Source organism: Vicugna pacos, chromosome 34, assembly GCF_048564905.1.
Source record: "Vicugna pacos chromosome 34, VicPac4, whole genome shotgun sequence".
In the NCBI taxonomy this organism is placed as follows: Eukaryota; Metazoa; Chordata; class Mammalia; order Artiodactyla; family Camelidae; genus Vicugna; species Vicugna pacos.
The window spans coordinates 292,779-317,145 of NC_133020.1; the positions used below are offsets into that span (position 1 = coordinate 292,779).

At 39.7% G+C, this 24,367-nt stretch overlaps 1 protein-coding gene and 1 long non-coding RNA gene across 2 annotated transcripts; one reads left to right on the forward strand and one right to left on the reverse strand.

Moving 5' to 3' along the window:
- Positions 1–5,832: 5,832 nt before the first annotated feature.
- Positions 5,833–13,855, reverse strand: LOC140691294 (dol-P-Glc:Glc(2)Man(9)GlcNAc(2)-PP-Dol alpha-1,2-glucosyltransferase-like). Its single transcript, XM_072954567.1, has 3 exons — positions 13,490–13,855; positions 12,111–12,305; positions 5,833–10,434 (listed from the first exon to the last, which is right to left on the reverse strand). Exons 1-3 carry the CDS (start codon positions 13,841–13,843, stop codon positions 9,379–9,381), a joined length of 1,605 nt encoding a protein of 534 aa, XP_072810668.1. The 5' UTR covers positions 13,844–13,855; the 3' UTR covers positions 5,833–9,378.
- Positions 13,745–23,055, forward strand: LOC140691295 (uncharacterized). The gene is made up of 3 exons (XR_012066896.1): positions 13,745–13,874; positions 19,150–19,326; positions 22,289–23,055. It is a non-coding gene; the product is annotated as an uncharacterized lncRNA (long non-coding RNA).
- The last annotated feature ends 1,312 nt before the right edge of the window (positions 23,056–24,367 follow it).

The following is a 24,367-nucleotide window of genomic DNA, read 5'->3' on the forward strand; positions in this document are numbered from 1 at the left end:
CGCCCTGCCACTTCTATTTAATGGAAGGATATCCTGAGATTTCCAGGAATTGGCTTTAAATACAAGTTCCTACAAGTATTAAATGATACCTAACTCCCCATTGGATGGGGCCAATCCTAGGAATTTGTGAATGAACACGCTTGTTTGCCTGGCCTTTCTTAACCAATTGATTGTCTTTCTTTGGTATTTCATTATTTCTGGAGTTTCTCTAGTGAAGCCGTTCTTGGTCTGCCCATCTGTGGCTTTGGGGACACCACCTCCTTTTTCAAAGCTCAACTCAAGTGCCATGCTGCCTCACTTTGATCCAATTATATTCTTTCTTTTCATATCAGTATTCTGTAGGCATTCCATAAGCAGTGAGTCTTCCAAATGAAATATTTTAATGGAGAGAGCGAATCGTTGATATATGAGTCATCAATACAGGTTTCCTCTCCACGTTACCTGTTCTTGTTGAGCCTTTTTTCCCTTCAGTCTTCCTGTTTCATTTTCTTCTTTCTTTTCCTAACAATGTCCCTAAAGTTCTATGCTCATCAGCCCCAGCAGTGCTTGCACACAGGCTGGGAGGCAGAGGTGGGGGAGGTGCTGATTGGGGGGTTGGAGGAAACATATGTAGATATTCTCATATGATCCTAGAATGCTAATGCCTGGTAAGCCTTCGTGTGTCACTTTCCCCTTCATTTTAAAAAGGGACAAAGCCCAATGACCAAGACACACATCTCCAGGCGAGGCTAATTGCAGCTCCTGCCTTAGACCCGGCAGGCGTCTCCTCCACGTGGCTCTCCCGAGGCCTCCCCTTCATCCAGCTGCAGGACCCGACGCGCACAGAGGCACTACCAGGAGTTAACATTCCAAATCAGGACGGGCTTCTTCATTTAAATTTGCTTCTTTCACCATGTTTTTAGAGACTGACAGGTTATAAAAGAAACTAGTGTAAAGCATTACACATAATAGTACCTACTGCTGAAGCCTGACGTGGTGCCTGCTGCTTCTCCCGAGACTTCATCTCTTGGCTTCAAAACCTTTCAGGCCAAATGTGTCAGGGGGCCACCTCAAACCCCTAATGTTCCTAATCAGGAGTAGCCTTCTCCCTGGTCCCTGCACCAGCCACAAGGTTTAAGGGAGTGAGGGAGCGCAGAGATTCATCTTTCTAGTGCACACTGGCTATCCTCTCCCCAGCAGCATCTTTTCCCCCAGCCCTCCTACCACAGGGGCTGTGTGCGGGACGTGTGTTCTCCTTGCTCCTCACTGCGTGTAGCAGGACATTGTTCTTTTTCTATTTTCCACCTGAAAATCACCTCAGGGCCTTTGAAGCATAGGCTGTCACGCACACACGTTCACATGGAGTCGCAACAGTGCCCTTCCTAAGAGGGCAGGGCCTGGAGCCAAGCTACTTAAGTTTGAAAATGGTTTCAATTCCCTGTGTCTCACTTTCCTCAATAACAATATGGGAATAATAATAATATTTGCCTTATAGTTACTCTGAGGCTTAAATAATATTTTAAAATGACCTAGTGCCTTGCATATAGCGAACACTCCATCAGTGTCCACTGTTATTGCCACCTACTGCCTAAGTGTGCGAGTTTTACTGTGCAATTTTAGTTCACATCCTTTTATTCTGCTAGGAATGTTTTTCAGTGTCTTCACAGATCTCCATAAAGTATAAACTCACACGCCAATTTTCCCATGAAATAGTTCTTCGCCATTTCAGCCAGATACAACTTCTGCTTCCATAGAAACAGCCCCGCTCCACGTCCCTCCTCAGTGGTCATCACATTGCGTTTGGCATTCGTTAGCCCCTAGTGGGAAGGGAAGCTCTTCTTGCCGGAAGTCAGTTTCTTTTGTACATTTTGATAATATTTTCACATAATGGGGCCCTGAAATGGTCAATGGGTTTAATTACAAATATTATGATTTACTAGAGGACCATATTAGAAGTCAATATTCTAAAAACTTACTTGCCCCACTAATTTTAGGAACTCTCCCTTTCAGTTCTTCAAAGATAACAACCCCAACTCCCCATACATAAACATGTGACAACTGTAATCAAGACACGATTCCTAAGCAGGTAACAGCAGAGGAGCTTTTATCAAATTAACCGCTCTACCGATTGAGTAACTTAAAAAGGAAAAAAAAAAATCTATCCGAAGGCACTGAAGAACAAACTAAAGCAGGCAAGAAACGGACAGGATTTGATGACTGCGAGATCTCACTGGGGGCGATCCATGTTTATACCTTTCCCCCTGAGGACACACCCTAGTCTGAAAACTGCAGTATCACTGGTTTGAGGCGTGAGAGGATGGAGCTTAGGGCTGCAAGAGTAGCTATAGATTAAGAAGGGAAATCCCAGAAAGGAGGAGTCACAGAGGAGGAACCCCTAGATCTGTGTGTGAGTCCTCGGCTGACTTCCGAGCCGCATATAAGCAAGGGAGAGCCCAGTGGAAGCAAGACTTGGAAGTCTGAAAGGCAAGCAGGGGTCTCTTCTGTTTATCACCGGGGATCAAAATTTGGGATTTGAGTACTTCCAAGTAAAGTGTTTGGAAAACACTGCACTAAGAAAGAAATCCCAGCATCCATAAGTTCAAGGTGATCGGCCCGTAGATTAACTGCTTTCCACTATTGTGAGAATAAAATGAAGGCAGTCATCCAGGCTAATGATGGGCACTCATTATAGAAGCTTAAAAATATTATTCAGTTCTATTATTTCAAGAAGACTGTCATGAAGTGTAGGATTGGGTGTGTGCTGCACAGGGTGGAATGGCTGCTAGCACAAAGTGAGTGAAAAAAAATGTACTAGTACCCAGTTTAGAATAAGAGAATGTGTTACACAGGCACAACAAATTCTAAAATATTATTTAAAAACAAGTTTATTTACAAGCAAAATAAAACCATGATATTTGGACAAATTTTTTAAAAAGGAAAAAAAAACCTGTCTTTTATTTTTATAAAGAATAGGCTTACTTAAAAATCAGTTTTAAAAGACATGAACCCATAATATTATTTGAGAAGTCAAAAACCTCTCCATTTTACAGAATACCTTAAAGAATACAAAACATTAAAGTACCTAAAACATATATTTATAGATTTAAAAAAATTAAGCTTTTTCAGTCAAAATTAAAAAAAAATCCAAAGTATGCCATATTTAATCAACAGTTTGCTTCCAAATAGAAGTTTCCTTGGAGAAACTAAGTATCAATTTTCAAACAACTGTGCTCCTCCATCTGGTGGCTGCAATCATTCTAATTAAAATACAGGTCTTTATTTCAATGTAAATTAACCTGTCTAAAGACTCCGCTCCTGGGTTGTTTCCTTTTTTTCTCCCTTAAATTCTTAAATACGCATGCATATCACATTGCGGCACCATCACAGAACAGAAAGGGAAGACACAGTGGCAGAGGCAAAACGACCTGCCCCTCGAACAGCCGAAATTAGCGTGGGCCTCATTTTCCTCGTCTATAAGACAGTATAACCACAGTCACCAGGGTTATTTTTCTTTCTAAAACACTACAAACTTGTAGGTAGACTTTGTGCCCTTCCTCCCACTTCCCCCACCCCCACCCACTGAGAGTAGTGAACATGGATTCTGGAGTTTGAATCCCAGCTCAGCCGGCTTACTTTGTTATCTTGGGCAAAATACTCAGTTCCCTCACGTGCAGGGTGGAAATACGAACAGTCCCACAGAGTTACTGTGAGGGGCACATAAGACAACACGGGTAAAACACCTAGAACAGTGATCAACATGATGCTCTATGAGTTTTCAAATTTGTCATCATCATAACTCACTGCTTTTGGGAAAAGACCTTGATTTACACCACTAAGCCACGGAGAAAAGAATGTCACATGGGAAGATACATAAGGTTAAATCACCTAATACCTGAGGACAAAACACATGATTTTTTAAAACATTTACCTTAGTTTCATACAATTCAGGAAACAGCTTAAAAACCATTATAATAAACAGACATGAATGCTATAAAATACTTTGTGGATCAAAACTTAAAACTAAAAAAATGTTAACTGAGACAGTAAGAAAGTTTAAGTACAAAAACACCTAGAAATATAGCACAGTAGCACCACCTAGTGGGCACTGCGTTAAAAACCTTACAGCTAGGGCTTGCCCGGTGGATCCACAGGGGAAAAGCACATGCACATTCTCTTCACTAATGTAAAAGGAATCACAAAATAAAAAACCAATTAAATACTTTAATAGCAGTAGTCTCTAACACTATATAGCTTAAAATATCTCCTACTAAGTCTGTACCTCCAATTTGTTTCTGAAACAAGGGAACAGAGTTCAAAGTACTTTTTATTCAGAAATTTAAAATGTATCAAAGTCACTATGCAAGTCGCCAGGAATACTTCACCATGACTCAGCAATTCATGTACAAAATATCAGCCATAACAAGCTTAGGAATGTAAAGTCACAGGGTTGCAAGCTATCTTAAAAAGCCATTTTACTCTCCCTACTTGCTGTATGAATCCCTTCTGTAGCACCCCTGATAAATAGAATCTTGCCTCCAGTGAGCAGGTGAACTTACTTTTCTCTGGGTCCATTCCACTGTAGAAAAATAAACAATTAGAAAATGTATGCTTTTCATGAGTTTAAATCTGTTGGCCCTTGATCTGCAGGTGTGAATAGTCCGATCCTTCCAAATAATTATTCCTCAACTCTGAGATGTTACCAAGTTAAGGGATCTCTGCTTTTCCAAGTTAAACATCCTATATAGTCTTCTAGCCATTTCTCTTCAACAGAACTATAAACACTCATCATCTGCTCACTCTCCTCTAAACAGTTTCTAGCATTTCTAAAAGTGACTACATCCAATATAAAAAATAACATGCCTAAAAGTGACTACATCCAATATAAAAAATAACGTGCCAAGAATGGTCCGGCTAAGGCAAAGTGAAGGCAGATTATCACCTCTCTCTGCACACCCTACTGCTCTTTATGAAGAACTTCCATGCCGAGGCAGAGTAGCAGTCAAAGACTCACCGGCTTGGAGGTCAGACCGCATTCTTAAGGAGCTGACTGCAGGCAAGTTACCAGATCAGCCTGACTTGGTTTCCTCCAGCAGTCAAACAGAAACCAACTTCTCCCTAACAGGAACACGAGTAAGATCAAACGAGACAGTGTTTGTAAAGCAGTCTGTGCAGTGCCTACAGCTCTGTAGGAGCTAAGTAAATAAGAGCGATTTTTGTTACTATTACTTTCCATCTCTCTCCCTCGTTTTGTATGTGCCCCATGTACACATATACGGTTCAACTGAACTGAATCAACCTAAGTTTCAGTCATTGTGAAAAATCAATGCAATGTGTAGTATTTCTCTCATCAGAAAAATACCTTCTCTATTTTGGGCTGATGGTGATGCAGAGCTCAAATTAAATTAATCAAATACTCTTTTTTAAAAAGCATGATTATAAAGATACTATTGGATTACTCTCTGACAAAATTTCTTATCCTAGAAATAATTTCCAAATAGTAAATACTTAAGTGTTGGATTCACAGATACATGTCAAAAATGTGTCTTCGGTCTATCCATTTTTATAATTTTCTTAGCTATGCAGGTTTTATTATATTGGAAATATTTGTCTTTTTGTCAATATTTAAATATGTTAAAAAGTACCCTAAATAACAGTTACCTCTAAATTAGTAAAATGCAGCCTGAGACAACATGAAATATTTGTAATTGGTTGTAATTTGCCTTTTCCCCTAAAACTGTGTTAATGATCAAGAATTCTGCTGCTCTTACAATTTAATGGTTGGCAGTTAATTATTTTTCTTATTTTCAATAAACAGCAAAAGTTTTGAAATCATATTCTATTATAAAAACACATATTTTCAAGTAAATACCTATGCAATTATCAAACACCACATTAAATAAAAATTTTTAAAAGTAGGTCAGGAGACTTAAGATGAAAAAGGGTTAGAATGGCTCTCATTACCAAACAGGTCATTTATTTCCTGAAATTAGCTTATGGTCATGTATCATACTTTTACTAGGATATTCACTTCATTCTGTACTCAAAAACTTCATTCAGCATTCATCCACTCAATATTTATTATATAATAATAAATTTACATATGTATGGCAGGGGCTGAATTGTTTTTTGAAATAAGGTTAGGTGCCAGGCACTGACTTACAACAAATACTATTCTCATTTGAAGTGAGGACCAAAGATTAAACCACGTGCCTTACTGACTCCCAAACCACAGTAAAATAATGAATTCCTAACTCCCATGTTAAATGCTTTTTCTACAGCCCACTGTCCTAAGTTGTACTTATGTTTTCATTAGAAAAAATGTTTTCATATTATTTGCATGATGTTACTTTCTTGTTTCACTTTTTAATGAAATTCTAATTGTTTTAAAGATAATAAATGCTCTCTAATCTAATGAACATGGATTTCTTTATAGAAATATTTTATTTAAAAGAGAGTCTAAAAAAAATAGTCCACCACTTAGAGGGTATAAATAAAAACTGAGGCTCTCTTTTCTTCTCCACACCTGGTCTTCAGACAATTATACAGAAAAAAAATTGTCAAGCCCAGTGGTGGTTAAACTCAAACTAGAAGTACACTGCAGTAAGCTATTTATTTATTAGAAATATATGGCATTAAGCTATTTTTATTAGATACTTTATGACAGGCTAAGCACATTCCAGAAATAACTTTAAGAGGAGGAGGAAGAGGTCAGACAGCTAACACCATTTCTCTTGCCAAAAGGACATGCTATGCTTAAACCCAGGAATGAGTGTATTTCCAAAATAAATTAAATATATAGATGTATAGAAAAGATTTATAGGTATCCGCTAAAAGAAAATACAAACAATTGTGAAGAAACAGTATATCAGAACCTTACTAATGCCATCTAACACTTTATATGTATACAATACTCTACATCTACAACAGTAATACTCTGTATCTATACAATTTCATATAAGGTAGAAAAATTTCAGAAAGATGTATTTTTGGGCCTAAAAAATGTATGGACCAAATATTTTTTATCATATTCTTTAGAATAATCCCACTTACAGGGTTTAAGAACAATAATTGTAAGGGCTCACAGGCTCCCCAGCCTGTAAACACTTTTTTTTTTTTTGACAAAGAATTACACCTTGTAATCAAGAAGCTCAGTCAAGTCTAATATCAAAAATATCTATTTGGTAACTCCTGAAAAATGTTCAAAACACACATAACTTCAGGATGTTTCTAAAAGCAACACTGTACAGCACCTTTTAATTCACAGAATTCCAAAAGATCCCTTTGAAGACAGGGACTCCACCCTTCAAACTTAACAGGAACAATGATTCCCTCAGTCCACGGGGTGGGACAGCCTCCTCGTTCTTGCCAGACTCGGTCAGAGAGAAAAAGTTTTCATCCCAAAAATATGCCTAAAAATAAAAGCCTTGCACCAAGAGTATCAGATAAGAAAGTTGTTTTTCCTAACTTACACATTTTGGGGAGAATTTTGACTTCCTGGAACTCCTGTCTCCCATTATAAAATCATAATTTGTCTGAGCGTGCTTTCTTGTCTTATTTAAAAAGTTTAGGTAGAAATATCCATCGTACAGTCACTGTTATTATTAAAAAATCAATCAATCTGCTTTCTGAGCACTAAATAGAGCACAACTTGGCCCCACATAGTTTATACAATAAAAGATTTTGTATTTATTACTCAAGACTACACTTGTAATTTTCACCTGCACACAATTTTATATTTGCAAATGGAGAGTGTTTTCCAAATCCACTCATTGTGTAAAACCCAAAGAAAGCATAATTCAACACTGAAGACAGTTCACACAGTGATTAAAAAGTTTACCAACATAAAACTGGATTAAAAGATAAATTCTACTCACAGTTCTAAGTTTACATGTCAAAGTTAACATATCCAAATAATACTTTGCTGTAATAGGATGAAAACGCAAAGAATGTACTCAAAACAGCAGACACGGAATCCAAAACCGACCCCCCCCAAACCCCTAACCTAGAAAATAAGACTAGATCAAATAATTTCTAAACTTCCCTTAAATTCGAACTATTTTTGGATCATGGAATCAAGTATCAGTTATTTTTAGTTTTGCAACTATGTGACCTTGGAAGTCACTTGTTTTTAACCTCTCAGAAAAGATACAATTTTATTTAAAATATCTCAGCAAAGAAACTCTTTCCTACACATTTTATGAGTTTTATCATAAAAATCTACTTTGGTAACTCTGGTGGGTTGAAAAGTGCCCCCCAAAAGACAGGTATACTCGGAATCTGAACATATGACCTCATATGGCAAAGAGAGTCTTTGCAGATATTATTAAGTTAAAGCTCTGGACACGCGGTCATCCTGGATCAGGGTGGGCCCTAAATCCAAAGACACTGTCCTTGTAAGAGAAGGAAGACAGAGAGGAAGGCATGTGAAGACAGAGGCAGGGACGGGGGTGACGCACCTGTAAACCGAGGACCACCAAGCATTTCCGACACCGGAAGGCAGGAGAGCACGGGATGGGTTACCTTTCAGAGCCTCCAGGAGTCACTAACACTGCTGACATCTTAATTTTAGACTTCTGGCCTCCAGAACGGTGACAGACATTTTTTTAAGCCACCAAATACGTGGCAATCTGTAATGGCCATGGCAGCCATAGGAAACTAATACAGTGATGTATTTCAGGAAGCAAATCCCCTTTAAAAAGTGTTATCATCAACACAACTTATCTTTGGCTATCATATTTTCACATTAGGAACAGTGAGAGGACTTCCATCATTCCTAGATTTTTAACAAAAATCAGCAACTTGATTTCTAGATAAACACAGAAGAGCCTCTAATTTTATAACATGCACTATCTATGTGAGTCTGTTTTGCCTTACACTTAAAATTATATTCATTAAAATATTAAACAACTTTTCAGTCAAGACTATTATCTCATCATCTGTAAATATTTTTCAAAGGCTTTGCTACTTCTTTTGGAAGAGAATGAATAAGTTCCAGCACCACAAAGCACACCCAGGTTTCTTAAATTTGGTGTAAAAAGCTTCCAAGCTTTTTGAGTGGCCAAGAGTATCAAAGAAATACCATGAGATAGCTGCAAATAATTTTATTTTCCCATCATTTTTCAGGCTTATGGAGCATGTCTTAAAACTTTTCTGTTTTTTATCACTTCACTGCCTTAGATTTTATATATATATGCATATATATATATATACACACACACATATATATGTGTATATACATATATTTAAAATGTTTGATATTTAAAACATTAAAAAAAGTCTTATGATCTGAGGCTCACCATGGTGCCCAAAAGAAATTCCAAAATTTCTACTTACTCAATTTTCATTATGAAAATAGTCTAAATAATAAGTCTATTTCTGGAGCTCCAGATAACCCTGCTATTACCACATGAACCTCTGAGTGTCCGGACTGTTTGGCCACTGAAAAGTCTTGTGCAGGGAGATGTAAAAAGTCAGGAAATTGACGACTACATAGCAGCCCAGCTCACAGACAAGCCTGGATGTGGGCGGCAGGGGTATGTTAAGTCTATAAATGACATAAGGTAAAATGAAGTAACGAAATTCTAGCAATTTCTGAGGTACTGTAACAGCAAATAAGCACACAAAAAACATTAAATTCCAGAAAATGGGCTTTGACTTCAGTGAGTCCGCTATGCTCCAACCAGCAAATATGTAGAGTGGAACTAACAAATATCTCACAATTTCGTGTCTTTGGAAAACTCTCTTCCACACGTAGAAGGTGTAATGTCTGTTGTCTGCTAGCAAGTACTTATGAGCATAAGTAAATCTCCAAACTAAAAATATGGAGACTAAAGTCACTGCAAAAAACTGAAGTTTCCGTTTCCACACCAAGCAGAGAAAAGCCCTGATCTTGCTAAGAGACAAGAGGTGAGGAAAGGAAAAAAAGAGAGTAAAAGAGCAAAAGTAGAACAGCTGGGGAAAGTGCAGACAGGCTTCATGGCTGCTCCTGTCGCCAATCACCACCCCGCCGTTGACGGCCACAAAGGCGCAGAAGAGCAGCGCGAGGAGGCCGTAGGGCCAGGTCAGGAGCAAGAGCGCACTCAGGTTCTTAAACGACATGGAGTACGCCAGCAGAAAGCGAAGGATTTTCCTGAATTCTGAAAACGGTCCTCTAACAGGGGGGAGCCTCTCTTCTTTCTTCTTCTGCAGCTCAGTTTTCCAGGCTTCTGTTAACTTCTGTGCGATGACATTTCCGGCGCAGAAGACAGCCCAGATGATGTTTGTTTGACGAAACATGAAGCCACAAAATCCAAGCAAGGCTGAAGTTTTATGATTTCCATAAAGACACATCAAGTAGGCAAAAAGAGTGAAAAACATGGATCCTGCTTCTGTATAATAAAGGAAGTTAAAAAAATAGAGCGTGGGAAATATTGCTAACGTTACTGTGGACAAGATTCTCTGGACACTTGAGGCGGCCTACGAGGAAGAGAAAACACAGTTCACAATAAACAGGCTACTTCTGCTCAGCTAGAGAAGACATTTACTACATAAAAAAAAAGGCCTGAATCTTACTTACTTAAATAAAATTATTCAATATTAATCTAATTTCTGACATTGCAGAAACACAGTATGTATTTATGAGAGCACTTTCTGATACTTTTTAGCTTGGAAGCCAATAAAACATTGCACGTCTCTGTCAAAGCTTCTACGGCCTAAAATACTTGGAGTCGTTCAACAAGTAGTTAAGGAGTGACACTGTTCACGACACTGAACGCAATTCTACGGGGAACATGGGCGTGAATGGGACACAGTGTGGGTGGTTCCATTTCGGTGAGCTTACGTCCTAGTGCCGTCCATAAGCATTCACTGGGCCACCACCACCAATTTCTTTTAAAGATATTCCTTCAAAACTGCACCAGAGAGAACATACGTATGCATATAGCATTTATACCACCATACCCAGTGATCTTACTAGTCCGTGATGAAATTACAGAGATCTTCCTGAAAATAGTGGGCCCAGTCTAAAGTTAAGTATCTTCTTTTGCCCTGACAGATTACTTCAGAGTTTGAAAGTATTCTTATGCCCTTGAATTCCACCTCCCACTTACTCTAAATCACCAAGCCAGATCACGCAGTTCCCTTAATTAAAATCAAGAGCTGTCCATCACCTACCAGATAAAGGCCAAAAAACCTTCTATAACATAAATATATTCATGACCTCTCCCCTACGACTTCTGTATTTTATAATCTTATGATTTCAGATAGCAATTCCCTGCATCCTGTTGCTCAACGCCTTTCTGCTACTGGTCATGCTATTTCTCCTGCTGGCAGTCATTCCAATTCTAGCCCTATGTGTTGATTCAGCTCAGGTGCCATCTTCTCTGAGAAGCCTCACCCAGTGCCACCCACACCTCTCCCTCCCAGTTAGGCTGCAACAAGTGCTCCTCTGCTCCTTCTCTGTATCCTTATAACCTTTCACATTTATCCCCCTCTCGTAACTTACACCATTGAAATCACCTAAGTTAAAAATAATTATTATAATTAACACTTACTGAGTCTTTACTATTATATCAGGCAGTATTCTGAGCACCTTCCATTGATTAAGCTCCTTTACTCTTCAGAAGAGTCCTATGATGTAGACTCTGTATTTTTCCCATTTAACAGACAAAAACATAGAGTCACTAAGGGGTAAACTGCCCAAAGTTCCACAATTAGTAAATGGATAGAATTCAAACCCAGGTAATTCATCTCCAGGGTCTGTATTCTTAAACCACATAAAAATTCTTCAGGTAAAGTCTGTTTCCCCTAACGAAGATAGAAGTTTTATAAGAAAGAGATTGCCCTACTTACACGTCTGTAGTCCCAGTGCTTAGCACACGAAATAAGCTCAGTAAATAGTTACTGAACTGGTTTAATTCATAAAAATTTACTTTATAGATTTTATAAGTAAATATGAGTTATTCAAGTATTTTTAGAAATTCAAGTATTTTAGAAATATCTTCTAAAATGGGGGTAGGGGACTTGCTTCATCTTTACAAAAGATACACAAATACTAAGGATTGAATACATTTTTCATCAATTTCATAAAACCAATTCATCGTAACTGTCGATGACTGTACATAAGCTTACAGTAAATTATTCTGAACACAAACCTTGTGTCTGGGTTGCACCTTGCGAAGAAGCAAATATAATAAATAGAAGTTGCCAACACTGAAGAGAAGATTTACAAATCTGAGCATTCCAATGGAGCAGACATGTTCTGACCATCCAAAGATCGAACTGGCAGGTTTGACCACTCCGACTGACAGCAGGTATAAGCCAGGTAATATAGTAATCATGGGGTCCCACTTAAAAATAAAAGGCCGATAATGAAGCAAGAGCAAGAGGTAATACCAGTAAGACAGACATAAAGATACTGAGCGCAAACACATCTTTACCAACGATCAGGCATTTGGGGAAGGTATCCTACGACAAATCAAATACCTCCTCTAAAGAAAAGTGTTGCTTATGTTTTGCACCTGTACTCGCTCTGTGACTCTTAAGGTATCAGCAACCAGTAGGCAACAACCTGAACTCAGTTTCTATTTTCCAAGACACACTCTTTAGAAGGCCTGTAGTTTTGGTGATTAAATTGCAAATGCTCCAGTTTTAGAAAGGCTGGAAACATCCACTGGAACTCTGACGGGCTTAGAGATCAAAGTGTTTGAAGGGATTAAACCACAGGCTCCATGACTGCTACCATGTACTGAGCCCGGAACTGTGCTAAGCCCTCTGAATTCAATCCTGCAACAAGCCCTAAAGTACTTAGCCTTTTACTGTCACTTTCAGATAAGAGTAACCCGAAACTCAGAAAATATCCAAGCCACATGACTAGTACATTACAGCGCCAAGATTTAAAAGCAGGTTTAACTACAGATTTTGTATTTCGAACCACTACTCTAGAATACCCTTTACCAGAAGGGACGGATAATATGTTTATTTTTGTACCTGTACCTCTATATCTACGTAGCAAAATATATATTCAAACATCCTGGCACTTCACTAGTTGCCAGTTAATCCGGTTAACAGACGGTCGCTAAAAACACCAAGGACGGAATTAATGTAACATATCACTTCTCAGAGGCTGTGGATTCCCTCCTGCCCCTCCTACCCAATTCCTAAAATCCACAGTGAGGTGCCTGACAGGTGAGCTAAACCGAAGTTTTCTTGTATTTCCTGGGAGTAATCTAATGTCTCTTAACCCCTTAACTGGAAAACAAAAACTAGGCTATCCCTTGCCAACAAGAGGGGCAGTAACTCAGTTCCCCATCAGTTAATCTCCCAGAGCATTTCTTCCTAGAGACAGATCTACTGTTTACTCATTTATTTAGCAGATATTTCACAGATCTCAGAGACAGGAACAGAGATAAAGAACCCAGTTTCTTTCCTGTTTCAAGCGGCAGGAGCTAAGGATAAAGGTGGGAGAAACCAGCGCCGGGGCCGGGGCCGCCCTCTCTAGCGTGTCCTGGGCGGGACAGGCTGGAGGCCCCGCCTGCGAGAGGGAGAAACGGCCCTCACAGTAGCGCTGCGCCTGCGGCAGGTGGAAGATCTCGTCCATGTAGGGCTCTCGCAGCGCCCGGCTGAAAGCCGAGAAGAGGAGGCAGGACACTAAAAAGGTACAGCTCAGGGCGGCCGAGAAGTAGTAACCCTCCAGCTGCGCCATTTCTGGCCCCCTGGCCAAGAACCCAGTCCTGGAAAACGTGCGCGGGAGGCTCAAGTCCGGAGAGTCGCGCTTGACACTCGGGCTCGAAATGGGCGCGCAAGGCGGGACTGGCCCGAGGGGCCCGAGCAGAGCCGGAAGGCAAAGGATGCTGGGAGAGCGCGGACCCCGAGCTTCCGGGAGCATCTGGTCGCTGTTTCCCAAGGGACGAGTTTAGGTAACGGATTGGGCTATTGCCCTGTCAATCACGTTGCGCAGGGCGCGCTGAGTGGTCGGAACAGCCGGGAGGGGCCGACCTCGTCTGCGGACGCTGGAGTGGCGCAGCTTGATGCTTCGAAATGAAAGCAGCTGCTTATCCTGAAGGTTTCCGTAGGGTTGTTTTTTTTTTTTTTTCCCCTCTGATGATCCCATCCCTTACCTATAGGTGGCGGCGTTTCCCCATGTTTGCAATCCCCAAGCTCTTAAAAAAGTGCGCATTTTCCTGCCCAGGTTATTTCTATTTTCACTTAAGTGATCTGAATCACTAAAACATTCGGTTCCAAGGCATTTGATTTCCTCAGCTTTGGAGGGTGGGAGAGCGACCGTTGGTTGTGGAGCAAAGATTTAGACTTTCACATTAAAACTTGAAGGTCCAGAGGGGCCCTTTACTGCTGAATGAACTTTGCTAAGGAATTTTTAGGTTTAAAGAGAACTTCAAATGACGCCAGTCTCAAAGAGGATTTTTAAAAAATCAGTATTCTTAGTGCACTCTGGTAGATAGATTGCAATACTCTATGGGAATTGGGGAAAGCGATTATTTTAGAAATTGGGGTATTTTAGTTAAGGAAGGCTTCTCTGTACCTTAAGTTTGATTGTTGTTAGCATCTCTTGCGGCATTTTTTTCCCCACTAAATAATGAGCATGACCATCTTAATGGGTGGCACTATGTATCGTTTATATTTTTAGTCCCCCAAATAGCTTTCACATATTAGATACTTAAATTTGAAGGCTTTTATAGCCTGCGTTGACCTCACACAATTCCAGTATAGTATCGGGAGTTGGAAGCTGGAGGTGAAAGTATTTGAAGAGTGCTGCAGATAAATTATGTCTTGTAATTTTACCTTGTGCATAGCTGGCAGTGTTTTGTAGCAAAGTGATCTCTTGGGTAACCTCAGTCATGTTGTCTTTGGTAGGAATACATCAAGGGTTTGTTTAGAGCCACAAACCTCAGGGTTTTCAGTTCAGCTCTTTCTCTGGGTCAAAGCTAATTCACACTCTCCAATTTAAGCAACTTTCCCAAATTAAACTGAGTGGTTCCCTAATACCTCTCTGCCATTTTCTTATTAATAAGAGGGGCACAAGTGACGTGCTAAGACCGTATATAAACCACTGGAATAAAAGCGTGTCAGGATCCTACTTTGATGTGATGCGTAGTTTTGCTTTCCCTGTACTCTCTCGTTTTATCATTTAGTCCATGCTGTACTTAATCTATCTGAGATCATGTTCAGATGAACTAGTCTTCAACAGGTTGATATGATCTGCAAATATCTGACCCCAGACCCCATGACTTGCTCAACCATGATACACATTCTGTAGCAGCAGGAAAATACCTTTTTACTTTTCCCTTCTGAGTTCTCACCTAGGGCATCTATCATGAAACACAGATTAAGAAGTAAAAAGCATACAAGCTTCTATAATCTAAGTTTTATGTGCTACGGGAGCCTTCATAAGGAATAAAGACCTGAAGGAATTCTTAAACCTGAGGGGTTTTCTGTTAGACTTGATGGAGAGCAGGAAGTCATGGGTGGGACAAAGGATATGAAGTGAGTGCAATAAACTGAAGGAAACTTAGCAAGGCCTGTTTATTCAGATTTCTGTGTCCCTTTGTCTTTAGAAATCAGGAGGCATCTTTCTTCTGGGTATAGAAAGGTCACCTCTCACGTAAGGGTTTTGTGACCTATTTCAGGGGAAGGTAAGAATGTCCTCCCTATGTTTTGTGACCTGCTTAATTGGAAGATCAGACAGTCCTTACCACACATGCTATTTCTCAAATTCCTCACTCTTGAAATATTCAATGTGCCAAGGCGCCATATTTTGCACTAGCATGTCCTGAACCCCTGTCTGTACTCTGCAGGCTACTGACCTTCCCTAGAAATAGTGGGCATTTTTTTTTTAAGGCAAAGCATTTTTGGACAAGGCCAGACATTTCTCTCCATAATAATTACCACCAAGATCTTACATTAAACATCTGACCCCTATACATATCCCACACATTCCTTTAAGATAACTGGGAAATTTCAAGGAAATATGGAGTTAAAACCCCATATTCTAAAGAACTAGGGATCTTCACTAATAGTCTACTTGCCTTCATTTTACAGAAGAAGCTGAAGTTAAAGTGACTTATCTGAAATTGCATAGGAAGTTAGTGGCAGAGCCATGAGTAGAAATTAGAACTACAGACTGAGTCATAAAATAACACCATAGGCTTATGGTTTAAAATAATCTTCAATTTATACTGAATTGAATGTTTTATTAGTGCCACTAACCTTTTATTTACATTCTGTTCCTTTGTATTTCCATTCACCAAGTCAAAAATACAGCTTTCTTTTTTTTTTTTTTTTTTTTTTTTTTTTTTAGTGTCCATGGTGTGGGCTAATTGCATCAAAATCTGCTGGGGAGCTTTGTAAAAAACTAGATTCTAGGGCACTATCTCACATAACTGAATAATAATTTTCAGACAATAATCATCAGTGGAAAACATACTACCTAAGAATGCTAAGAAGCACTAAGAGGTCATCATAAAATACTCCAGTAGTTTGTTGGTAAATTACTTTTACTACCTACAAAATTAATGAAATTTTTACCACTTGTCCACTTTGGGATTATGACATCTTTGATAGCCTATAAATACTTTTCCAAGGTCTGTCACTAGATCAAGACCTAACATTAACATAGCCACCTCTGGGGATTTTAATAAAGTTACATTTTATTAGAGCCATGTTTTTTTGTTGTTGTTGGGGGGAGGCAATTAGATTTACTTATTTGTTTATTCTTAGAGGAGGTACTGGGGATTGAACCCAGGACTTCCTGCATGCTAAGCATGCACTCTACCACTTGAGCTATACCCTCCTCACTTATTAGAACCATGTTTTAAAACTAGATCACCGTTAATATTCCCCTTATGTTCTCTATTTTCTATAGGTCCTTATTTTGTGAAAAAGAGTCATCATTAAGATGGGAAATCCCATTATCAGCTCCTCAGTTGAATTTTTTTTTTATTTTGTGCTGTCTCTTGAATTATGATATAACAAGTTATGGCAAAAGAGCATTTTCTTTTGGAGTTCTAAGACTGGGCGGTATGTGCAAGAAATAAATCTTTGTTGACTTAAGCTTAATAGGTTTTGCATTTATTACTGCCATTAAAACTTGGCCCATCTCGAACTGACATAATACTGTATATAATTAACTCTGTGTGAAACACTCATTCCATAACAGTGAGTTTCCCCAAAAGTTGGAATTGTGATAACTGAGAAATTTGTCAGAGTACTATCACTTTGAAGCGGTAGTCCAAGTAACATTCTTCCTCTTTTTGAGCTCTTTCATTTTCTACTGAACCAAAATACTGTCCACTTGATAGTCACGGTGATGGTTTACTCAGTTTTAGGTGCCAACCAGTTCTAGCTGTAGCAGGATACTGCACCTTGGGCAAAAATCGTAGATGACAACCTCTAAAATGCAATTAGCCTTGAGGTCAATCTCAACATTCCAATAAAAAAAATTAACATTAATAAATTAATCAACCAATTAACTAAAAAGAAAACACACAAAATTTTGGTACAAAAGTGTTAGCCAATACTTTAGCTCTTTCCTGAAATATCTTGGAGATGCGATGTAGGATGACCAGTCATCCTGGTTTACTGGAGACTTCCCAGTTTTAGCCTTGCAAGTTGTGGGAAATCCCTTAGTCTCTGTCAAACAGGGATGGATGGTCATCTGGAAAGTCACACCATACACCCTAAACCAAAACTCCCTGAATATCCCTTATAATACTGGTTCTTAAAGTGTGGTCTCTGAACCGGCAACGTTAGCATCACCTGGGAACCTGTTAGAAATGCAAATTGTTAAGCGCTGTCTTAGACTTACTGAAACAGAAACTCTGGGGGTGGAGCCAAGCAATCTGCATTTTGGTATTTATTTAATAATCAATTTATGATTCTCTTGAATTCCAACTTGAACCTGATGCACATTAAAGTTAGAGAACGCTGCATTTCTCAACATTGTCCTTGCTTTTCTGGCCACCCATCCTATTCTGTCCCCTCTCTAGGATCTTTTCTTCTTTTTTTTTTTTTTTTTTTTTGTTTTTTGTTTTTTTTCATTTTCTTTCTCATGGAGAGAATTTTGGCTTCTCCAGTTCTTCATCTGCATGCTTTCCCTATGAAAAATCACTGTTTAGTTCCAAGCAACATAGAGACTCCTTACTCCTCATCTGAAAACAAAATGAGTAGCTGGAACAATGGTCCTACCCTTATTGCTACCAGTTAAGTGAGAAACATTCCAAGGAAAAGAAACTTCATGAAGACCTTTGCCCTTAAATTATGCAAAATTTAAGAGCGTCATGAATTGATTATTAAATGAGTTGGGCTAGTATGTCAATGAAATTGTAGTACCATTAGATCAACCAAAGTGAAAAGTTATTTAGAAAGAAAGACATTCACTTAATCTATAATTTTACCTTTTTAATAAGCACAGTAATGTGGTCTTATTAATTTTAACATTTCAGAGTTTGGACAGAGATTTGTGACCCAATTATTATTACTGAAGATATGCTTGTCCAAATTAGTGTGAAATATTGAAGAGGGTCTCAGGTTGCTTGCTGGTTTCACAGCAGAGCCAGAAGGCGTGAGGGCACCCTCAGGCTGACCATTCGATGCCCTGCACCAAATTGAAAGTTTGGCATACATTTAAAGTATTATTCTTTAATTATCTGCATGATATTGATTTAGTGAGAACAGAATAATCTGAATTTCCATTAATAAAATTTAAATACAGAAACTTTCATTTAGATTTTATTTTTTAGTAAGGTTGAGATATTTTGTGTTTTATGCTGCTTTTCTGAAAGAGACAACAAACTATATTAAAGGATTTATAATTATTTAAAACGCTGAAATGAAGTACTACATTGTTATTGCTGTCTCAAAATTTTACTTTCTGTAACTATCAAATTTTGATAACTGATAATGAAAACTGTGCAAACATTTGAGATACGTCTGTGTCATTAAGGAAATGGTTTTTCAAAGACTTCTTTCCACTAGAGGGTGCTGACAACTTCAGCCAAATCAGGACCAATTTTTAACCTTTCCTAAGCTGTTTCCAGGAATGTTTTAGTCCTGTTTATTGATTGGCACCCAAATATAAGCCTAACAAGACTGTCACTCAGGATGAATGAATTTGTAGTTTCAAAAGTCTTTGTTTCCAGTACTAATTCATTGCTGTTATTTTTTGTATTGATGAAGCCTACAATAATCATATCATCATGCAAGAAATATTGGGGGCAGACGACAGACTGGGCCTGCGGGGGTGCACGTGCGTGGAGGTTGACTGGCCACCACTGGGGGACGAACATAAAGACATTGCACACTTTCCTGGACCCTTTAATGAAGTGATGTGAAAGCCTTTGTCCTCCGGGGAAGGTGAGATGTTTGCATTCTATGACCTAGGCAAAGTCCCACTGACTCTGGAGAAAGTAAAAGCTTTCTGCTGCTGAGGGAGGGGCCCAGCATCCTGCACTAATTCAAAGCAGAGGTCTGTTGCTACCAGGAGAGACAGAGACTCTCCCTTGCTCTGGAGCCACAGATGCAAAGCAGAGTTTGATCACCATAGAACGGAGTAACAGGAACAATGTGAAAGCCGACCTCTGAGGCCTCGTAATACAGGGCCCTCTTCACACAGAAGATGGGCCACGAACACTGAGCCCACCTGCTTGCTTCCCGCTTGAGACTGGCACTGAGTGACAAGGCAGTTCACTGCTGCAGTGTGGCTAAGGCCCGGGGACAGAAGCCTTTGACGTGCAGGCTTGCAAGGACGGCTGCAAGTTGAGGGCGGAGCAGGAATATTGGGAGAAAACCTTTGGCACCCATGGTTCGATGCTCAGCACAAGGCAAAAACAGACTTCTATTAGAGTTTGAAGCTCATAGCGTACCTTTACGTGTGTGTGTGTGTTTGTGTGTGTGTCTTGATTAAATAACCTGAACACACGTTTCCATAGAGTCTACACCGGGGAGTGTAGTAGCTATTTCATAAGTCTCTGTATTTTCTAGTTTAAATATTGAAAAAGGGTTTTCCAAAGTGGTTGTGCTGAGACAGGAAGGGGGCAGGGCACAGCCACTCAAGGAAGGCCACAGCAATTCACATCAGAACGGTGAGGGATTCAACCCCCAGGAGGCCTGGAGGCTCAGGATATAGAGATTTAACTTCTAGCAGATCTTGAGCTTCATTTAACAACCATTTGTAATATATTAACATAGTGAATAACACGCCCCCAGGCACCATGGCAGTCCCGAGGATGGCCACAAAAGGTCACAGGGTGGGAAATGGCCAACTTCCTGGGAACCCCAGCCCCTCCCCCAGGGGAAGACTTAGACTGGTCCTTCCACGTATTAGCATATGAAGCCACCAAGCCCATAAAAACCAGCAACACGGTGCCCACACGTCTCTCTCCCTCTTCAGAGAGGGCCCACACTCTGTCTGTGGAGTGTGTACCTACTTTTTATCTGAGCACCCAACCCCCACACCTCTTGGCCTTTCTCTTGCCTTTCAGTGTATCTCGCTAAATCAATCTGCCTTTACTCAACTGTGGCTCACTCTTGAATTCCTTCCTGTGTGAAGCCAAGGACCCATACTTGGTGGAGCACATCCCAGGGACTCAGCCGAAGCCTGGGACACGGCCCTCCTCACGCCCCACATCCATTTTTCCTGCATCAGTTTTGCTGGTGGCTGAGCGCCCCATCTCCTCACTGGGAAGGGACTTTTACTTGCTCATTAATTCCAGGCAGCATGCCAATTCAGAGATCCTTACATGAAAGACCCCTGTCAGGAAAAGTGTCTACTCCCAAGCCAGAGGGGGTCTCCCTTCCACCCCACATTGTTTCTCAAGTGGCCCCTGCTGTCTGGGAAGCTGAGGCCCCTGACAGAGCGACAATTGTCAGGCTATCATTAGAAATAAGACCACTTGAGGCTGCAGGCAAGCCTCTTTAGAGCAAAGGCTGAATCAAGAGCCATAATTAAAAAACTTCTCAAACCCAGGAAGGCGCCTCAGTCGTGTTTGTAAGTAGATAGCCATCGGTGGGACGACACTGGCCACAGCTGATGTTTGGAGCCTAATAGAAATTTGGGGGGGAAGCCTTCTCCCCTGAGCTGAATGAGAAAAAACAAAACTGTCTTTATTTTACAAATCTAGTCTTTACAGGACCAGATGTGTGGCTCCAGAAATAACACAAAATCTACCAATCCTTTCACCTCCCCCCAGACCTCCCCTGCTTGTCTTGAGATGAGTATTGAGGAAAGAGTTGTTTTTTTGTTTGTTTGTTTTCCCCTGGACTTAAGGCAACAAAGTCTTTCTAGGAGAAACTTGCCTTTCTATGCCTTTGAGATACCAATGTTCTACATTGTCTTCTCCAGGAACTCTGATCTCACCATCTTTTTAAAATGCAAATCTCGAAAAAGAGGAAATAAGTAATTTGGAACTTAACTTGTTGAGGACAAATAGAAATTTTTCTCTTTTTCATAAATATTACTAAAAACATTTAGCCACTTAGACAGGCAACTTTGACTTGTTCTGTCTGCTAAAAACCCAACTTAAATCCAACCTCTTTTGCAGCTAGCTGATTGGTTTTACATTGTTATATCTGATTCATGGCTAAAAGTTTACGATGGAAATGATAAGGTGTCTGTTTCATGTTTGTGTGCCATAGATGTATGATATTGGCAAAATTAAATGATGAAAGAACCCTATTTAATTGACTTAAAGGAATTAAGGGCTTAAATACTCAAAAATATAAAAGAAACGGGCCCAAATGAATTTCAAGTTCATATTATCTAAAAAATATTCAGTAGTAGTATTGGTATTGAAGCTAGCTTAATCTTGTTGGTTTAATAATATAAACACATCTTTAGAGTCAGCGATGTTAAGTATAATATTTCTACCTGCGTTACTCGAGGTCAAATAAGACTTTACTATTCCTGTCATAAGTTTGTCAACAAGAAAAGGAACTCAGTGTAAAAAAATGCTTTCAAGAAAAGTAAATATAAACAAAATAACAGCTTTGAGGTAAACTCTGTAGGAGTAATTACATTTTGGGAAATGTCTATCTGTGTCATTTATAAACTATGAAAACAGTAATTTCTGGGCAGGTCTAAGTTTACCTATGTTTGCCGTCTTAGAAAAAAAAAAAACTAAAACACAAGTTTTCAATCAGGAAATGCTGATTGTGAAGGAGGAGTTGATAAAATGGCCACACTTTGGCTAACAGACTGCTTATTCTTATGCTTGCCCTTACAAGGGTCAACTGACCTGACTGACTGGGTGCTACTCACATTTCCAAGCCCGTTGGTAAAACTAAAGCTATTGATCTTACTGTTTCTACTTTATTCCAGTGATGAAAAGCTATAATCATGCTTGGTCTCTGAGTCTGTCTTCAGGGAGAGGGTCACAGAACTGTAACCTTACGAAGTAGGCTAAATAACAAGAAGACCATGCCTTGAGTGCTCACGAGATGAAGAGACTGAAAAAGTGACAACCACTAGCCTCTATGGAATTGTTCACCTGGAGGCATCATGATGCCACTCTGAGTCTTCTGATGGGAAATGATTCTGTTGATGGTTATTGATGCTTTATTGTTTGAGCTCTGGCTGTATAACCACCCCACCCCATCCCCAAGTGGGGCTCACAGTTTTGAAGGCACCTGCCTGCTGGGAGTCCCCTTTGCCATAAAGCAAAGCAATAAAGCTGCCTGTTTTCTTCAAAGCTCCAAGATCTTGTCTCTGAGTTATTCGGCTCCTCAGGGACAGGGGTGACCTTTCGGCAACAAAACCACACAGTGTTTATACAGTAGTCTTAATGCATCACAAAGAAATCCTGAATCAAAGATGGTTTGTTATTATTTGGTAAAATTTATTTTCTAAACCAGGAAAGAAAAGGCAAAAATGCTAAACAAAAGTAATACATGTAAAAAAATCCAATTTTGATTCACCTAAACTTATTTTGGTATAAGAAATACTATAAAAACAAAATATTTTTTCCTTTCAAATATGTAGCCAATATTCTCAATCTTTGATATTGTGTTCTCTATATTTCTCCCTATTCAACTTTATTTTAGGTTACTTCCCATTATAAATGATTCTATTTCATTCAACTGCATGACTCGTCCTACAACAGTACATTGCAAACAATTACAGTGTTTATCAAATTTCAGTCCATAAACACATCAGTTTTAATAAAGCACTCCATTAACATGTTTTTAAAATTATAATGATCAATTCTCATTAGCACCTTTTACATTTAGCTGTTTGTCTTTAAATTTTATCTAATAGCTTTGAAAACAAGAAATTTTAAATGGGCTTCAGATACACTCTTACTTCTACAAATCAACAAAGTAAATTTACTTTTTGTGTTTATGCCCCAAACCATTAAAATAGTACTTTTTAGTTAAGATTTCTATCTTCTTTTGAGATGAAATATTAGAAAAGGTTATACATAGCACTGAAATGTTTTTCTCAGTTCACCTAAATATAATTTCTAATTTTTTGATCCTTTGGGAAAATGCTTCAGGCTTAGCGCTAAAAGGAAAGCATGGCATGGCTGCCCTCTGTTTCTCTCCACAGTTATCAGTGAGGCTAGAGAATATGTTTATTTCAGAAGCAGTCCATAGTCAGCTGTTCAGGGTGTGAACGAACAATACTGCAAATCCTAACAGTAAACAAGGAACACTGAAGCCATCAAGTCATCAGCGGCTGCCGCCACCCCCCAGTGAGGACAGGCCTGCAGCCGGGCCTCTGTAGCCACTCACAGTGGTGCCCTCTGAGGGGATTCAGAATGAGAAAGGACAGGACACTGGCCCTGGATAGCTAGGTGCTTGTCAAAGGAATGAATTCAGTGAGCCCAAATGTTTTCTCCCTCTGTTGCCGAAATATCCGCCCCCGTCCCTGACAAGCCAAATAACTCAGACACCAGGTCATGGAGTTTAGAAGAAAAGAGGCAGGATGATTGCTTTGCCAGGCAAAGGGGACCCCCAGCAGGCTGGTGCCTTCACAACTGTGAACTTGTCTTGGGGTTGGGGCTCAGTGATTACATAGATGAACAGGTTTGAGCATGAAAGGTGGTAGCAGGTGGATCAGGTATCATGGGACCTCCCGGTGGCCTGGAAGGTCACCAGCCCACACCCTTCTTTATCTGGTCAGACTCATCGCGCTGCGGAGGAGCTCTGGAGGGGCTGATCATTCTCCTGAGGTTATCACCCCGTGACTCCCTTCCTGGGGAATGACTCAGATGCCAAACATGATTGCAAATTTTAATTATCAGAGTAAGGTCAAATCAAACAGTAGAACCAACAACTTCAGCTTTAACATTGGGCCTGGGGCTGGGAGCAGTGTCCGTGTCAGGCGTGTTTGCTGATCATCCTAGAAGCAAGCCATAAGCATAAAGCCAAGAATTTGTTAGCCTAAATGCAGCCATTT

What these genes read in the sequence shown, in the direction of transcription:
- LOC140691294 (XM_072954567.1), bottom strand. Translation starts at nt 13,843, where the DNA reads ATGCTCCCGGAAGCTCGGGGTCCGCGCTCTCCCAGCATCCTTTGCCTT. An exon ending in GCCGTTTCTCCCTCTCGCAG is followed by an intron (nt 12,306 to 13,489) that starts GCGGGGCCTCCA and finishes TTTATTTTTAAG; the next exon opens with TGGGACCCCATGATTACTAT. An exon ending in AGGTGCAACCCAGACACAAG is followed by an intron (nt 10,435 to 12,110) that starts GTTTGTGTTCAG and finishes TCTTCCTCGTAG; the next exon opens with GCCGCCTCAAGTGTCCAGAG.